General features: G+C 41.1%; 1 protein-coding gene across 1 annotated transcript in view; it reads left to right on the forward strand.

The window, feature by feature from the left end:
- Positions 1 to 1,862: 1,862 nt before the first annotated feature.
- LOC118329697 (heterogeneous nuclear ribonucleoprotein L-like) overlaps positions 1,863 to 5,533 on the forward strand; it is a gene marked incomplete in the record, with an annotated part of 35,928 nt that continues 32,257 nt past the window's right edge. The window contains 1 exon segment of the mRNA XM_035663943.1: positions 1,863 to 2,093. Coding sequence (XP_035519836.1) covers positions 1,863 to 2,093 — 231 coding nt within the window.

Here is a 5,533-nt window from a genome sequence, read left to right on the forward strand (position 1 = left end):
TTTCATTATATATCACACTCATGCATACACACACTTTCACTACTGATGTTACTGACAAACACACCTCATCTTCTATTTAGTTCTTTTTCTGGTTGCATTTAGGTTGTTATGTTTAAATAAATTACTTATAATTTGTCATTCAACTGCGTCTCCTCGTTTTTGTCACGGCTCCAGAGCCGGGTCGTGACACTCTAAACCTGGAAAAATAAAACCAAAAGTATACTGCGTGTGAGATACCACTAGAGGGAAGTAAAAACATCTGTTTTTTTGTTGTTATTTGTACATGTAATCCCTTCATAAAACAATTATAGTCCCTTTTTTTACATAAAAAACACAAATACCCTTATAATAAGCTGCAGTGTTGAACAGCAGGTGAACTTGTTTTTTAAATGTGTGTTCATCTAAGGGGCACTCACAATTTTACACATTAGGGTCAGTTTACTAGTGATGGTGAAGTTCTGCTCAGCCTGTGAAATGATGATGTCATCAGGGTTATCCCAACTTGGGTTTGGAAACTATTTGGAAAGTATTTGTGGGAGCTACTTTTGCTGTTAATGGACAGAGACAGTGGAAGAGGGTTAGGAAATGTGGGCGGAGAGAGAGGGGACAACATGGAGCAAAGGGCTGTGGGTTGGAATCGAACCTGGGCCACTTAGGTAAAAGCTCGGCCTCAGTAGCTCCGCACGTAACGTACCGGTAAGACTGCACATTTCTACAGAAAACCTGAGTTACAAACTAGGGTTGTTAAGTTTAAATAATAGATTCTAACAAAAAGACCCAGGATGGGGATCCCTGGCACCTGGAGGTTGGGAGCCCCAATTAATAGCATGGGTTGGGGATGGCAGGTCTTCTGTCAGCATATGAAAGAACCAAATTTCACATATTTAAACATTTTGGTATAAAACCTGATTTAATAGGAACTGTTGACCCACATTAGGGACTAAAAGTCCTCATATCTTGGCCACTGTTATTTCAATTTCTTTTTTTAATCAGTCCCTTACAAGTTTACAGACATTTTTAAATTAAAACAACTCAGACAAAATAATAATGTGAAATACAATACATTATTCAAGACAATCCACCAAAATTTGTGGGAGTTTAATGGCTGGAGTACTGTACACCTTTAATTTTTACTACAACATAGGAATAATACGCTCTAAGGAATTCACATTAATCACTATACCTTCAGCCAAATCTTCCTAATGTTATAGCTGGGTATGTGATCAATCAATGTAGCTCCATTTGTCCTTTATAAACTTAGCATGACCTTTTATGAGGACATTGCAGCCTACTTAGAATAATGTTCAAAGAGCTTTCAGGAAGGTTAGTAAGGTCCACTGATTTCTTGTGAGGAATTAAGCCAGACATGATAGATGACAGAGAATGATCCCTTTATGATACAGCAAAAGCTCTCTCTCTGTTTTTCCTACGCTCTGCAATTTTAAGTGTGTCTCCTTGTGTGTCTAGCTAGCCCACCATTCCCCCTGTTTGCTCCCTCTCTGCGCACTCCTCTGCAGAGTGTGGAAAGCTGTCTGTTGACGCATCGACACCGGCCAATCACACGCCGTTTTTCCGAGGCGCAGGACCGATCTGACGAATTAGAGAAGAGCACGGGGCGGGCTGCGTCCTGTCCGCTCACACCTCCACACATAGAAAATCACTGGTGTTGGTGAGCGACAGGGACCGAGAGTGGAGCCGCGAGACAGGGACAGAGACACATACGCGAGGAGACACGGACAGATACACGGAGGCTGCTTCAGGAGGAGACACTACGGGGATAACTGCTGACATGGAAGTGTCAGTTTGACCACCAGCTCCGGACACAGTCGCGCTTCTCCAACAGGTCTACCTCAGCCGCAAGCATGTCGACGGTAGAAGGAGCCGGGCAGCGGGAGGAAGGGGAGTACGGAAGGGCGGCAAAGCGGCTAAAAACGGAGGAGAGGGAGACAGAGGCGGAGGAGAGAGAGGAGGGGGAAGAGGAGCTGGAGGAGGGGGAGGATTCGGACTCCGGCTCGCTGCCCGGTAACGGAGAGCCAGCAGCGGACAACCGGGCCCGGTGGAGCGCCAGCCAATACGGAGCAGGAGGACGGAGGGTAAGGAGAGCAAAAAAACCCATTATCTAACGTTAGTTACCCTGCAGCACAGCATCACAGACGGCCGCGTGCGTGTGTGCGCGCGCGCGCGTGTGATTTGCCGCCGCTGTCAGTCAGTGAGCGAGCGAGCATCTCTGAGCTGTCCGTCACTACAGGTTACCTCATGTCAACTCCGCTCATCACACACAGGATGTTTGGCAACCTCCTAAAAACTAGCCACGTGCAAGAATTTAACTACAACCTCATATAAAATCGTTTATACACTGATAAATATAGAATTAATATTTTATTTTTTGTCCTATCACTGTATGACCAGATCAATTCTTTTAACTTAAACAAATGTTGAAACTGATTACACTGAACATTTTAAGTAAAACTAACTCAATTTTGTAAGTTAAAAACATTCTTATCAGGTAGCTTAGTAATTTTAAGTGACACTGATCTTGTACTGTGAAAACAAAATACCTAGTAAAACGCTACTACTAAGTAAGTTTTTTATTTTTAAAAATGTAGTTAGTTTTACATTACAAGGGCTGTCCCCGACTCAAGATTTGACTAGTCAAATAGTAGTCATTAGATAAAGCCAATAGTCGAATAGTCCTCGCACGTTCATGATATTAATTTAATAATTTAAACAGATATATTTTGTTAAATGATAATGGAAAAAATGTAAATGATTCTGAATGTGTCAGAACAACCAGCAAGAAGACATCACACAAGTCTCGTTCAAAACCTGGAATAAATAACTTCAAGCTTCACTATAACAAATATTAACAGACTTATCGATGCCCTGGACGATGTATTAAGTTTGTTCCTCTTACTTCGTTTTTCTTACTCCGTCCCTGCCTGAACCCCCCATGTCTTCATCCCTAGAGTCAGAGTCCTGGTCGGGGCCGCTGCAAATCAGCTGGCCTCCGCTGAGGCTGTGAGCCACTGGGTCCCCCGCTCCTGCGCTAGTAGTGTTTAAACTTTCAGCTTATAAACAAATAAAAACTGCTAGTACAGTTAGCATATGCAACAGTGCACAGGTAAGTGAGTCCCTGTGTTACAAGAGAAATGGTCCGTGTAGCAACAGTTCCCTGATACTTTTGTCCCGGTGACAAGGCGCAGCTCCTGAACAGAGTTTAACGTTGTTTTTTTTGCGACTATCATGACTGATGAAGACTCTTCTCAGAGAAGAGTGACGGTTGAGTCAACTATTAAGTGGCAGCCCTACTGAGTTTGTGTAACTTAATATTTTCGATGTAATTTGTTTTAACAACTGTTTGTTTTAATCACCTATTTGGGTTAAAGTTACTCTTGCTGATTTTGTTTCACTGCAGTACCAGTGGGGATGTAAAAATGTCTTCCTAGCTCACTGAGAACTTTGTTGAGTTTCTGACCACAGGGAAGGGTGACTGTGCCAACCGACCTGCACACACTGAAAGTAACACGTTTTTTATCATGGATGAATTTGTCAATCATTTTATTGATGAATCTATTAGCTGTTTGGTCTATAAAATGTCAGACAATTGTGAGAATGTTTATTAGTTTCCCCAAAGCCCAAGGTGACATCCATTGTTTTGTTTTGTCCACAACCCATAGATATTTAGTTTACTGTCATAGAGGACTAAAGAAAGCAGAAAATATTCACATTTGAGATGCTGAATTGTGACATGTTTTCTTCTTATTATTACTCAAAATGATTAATACTAAAAAAGTAATCAATGAATCCATTAATCAACTGATCGTTGCATCTTTAGTTTGAAGGAACTGTTTTTAGTCTAATTGCAGTCATGAGATTAGTGAGCACTGCTTACATGCAAGTTGCACATTGCCAGTATTATGTTTCACAAATCATTATTGCTCACACATTACAGATAAATGTGTGAGTCTCACCGGGCTCTTGCACTCTCTTGCATGCATCCCAAATATGGTGTTTGTTTGTATTAGTGACATGTGTCAGAAGTAACCCAAGAGGAAATGACACATGAAGCTCCCATGTTCCAAAATAGCTTGAAACTGATACCGTTAGTGGTGGGAACAGTAAATGTGTACCTGTGCATCTTTACCTGCATGTGCTTTGAGTGTCTGTGCCAGGTCTTTAGGGTTCGCTTCATTTATTGGCATGAACATTTTGCTTCCTTTCTGAGAGGGAGGGAAGAAGGTGGATATGTGTCTTTAGCACATAAATGGAGTCAGGACGTGGTTAGCCTAGCTTAGCATAGAGACTGGAAGTAGTCTATCCATACTGACACTGGCTGCAAATGCCCAGTGTTTTGAGTTCACAGTAGTACAAAATAAATGACGAGCAGCCAGCAGTTTCAAGTACTGATATGTCAGCAAGTAGCAGAAGTAGTCAGTCACTTCCTAAAAACTGGTTGCTGTGCATTTTGACAATGCACCATGCCCCCCACTCTGCAGCTGTATTACAGTGAAAATATAATAGACATTAAATAGAAATACATATAAATAAAGGGGTACTATCTCTGTAATTACTCCTAACACACAGACCATGGTTGCACCCAGTAAGTACCCCCCAACAACACCCTGATAACCACCCAGAATACTGTTTTTATATACTTTTTCTGTGTAATACTTTTAGGGTTGGTAGAGAGTCAGTGTATGGCTGGCAGTACAATATTCATAACAGTTCTATATGCCAAAGGCCTTGACTGGGTTGAGCTTAATTAAATGCTGCCTGTGTTAGCTGTTGTCTGTATGTAATAATAAAAATGTGCTCCCTCTGGCTGCAGCTCAGTAGTAGTCCTTTTTAATTTAGCATTCCTTCAGTGCTGAATTTCCATTAGGAAATATTAAGAGTCTGCCAGCAGTGTAAGTGTCGTGGTAAGCTGTGTTGCATGAGGTGCGATCATGACTAGTGTGAACACATGGCAGCTGTGGAGCAGCTCACCTGTCTTGTTGCTGGCGGGCAGGAAACAGGAAACATACAGCAAGTCTCAGTGTCGTAGGGTGCTATAAATGTCTGGCACAAACCATTACATCATTACTTCAATTATAGAAGTAATGTTATCATTTCCTTTATACTATGAATTCATACAGTCACTTGTTGTATATTGGGTAAAAAAATCAAATAACAAGATTTAGTGTCAGACTGTAAAAATGTAAATGTTAAACGTAAATTTCACTGAAAAAACTAATAAAATTTGTAGGGCAGCACTAAAGCACTTCATTTTAATGCTGTTTGTCGCACATTTTATCTTTATCAAACAAACTGCAGCTTCTGCAGTTTGCATATTGCACTTGGCCATATTGCGATCATGATAACATTTTGATTAATTGCGCAGCCCTAGTTTCTAGGAATGGACGGTATATATCAGGGGCAATAAATGATGGTCAATAATGGGTAACTGACACTATTACGTACAGTTGCAAACAGAAATATTCAACCCCCTCACCTCAAAATACATTATAGTGATGTGGATGAAAGATAATGACAA

The sequence above is a fragment of the Morone saxatilis genome, unplaced genomic scaffold (genome assembly GCF_004916995.1).
Source record: "Morone saxatilis isolate NCDOM2014 unplaced genomic scaffold, NCSU_SB_2.0 Contig19, whole genome shotgun sequence".
In the NCBI taxonomy this organism is placed as follows: domain Eukaryota; kingdom Metazoa; phylum Chordata; class Actinopteri; family Moronidae; genus Morone; species Morone saxatilis.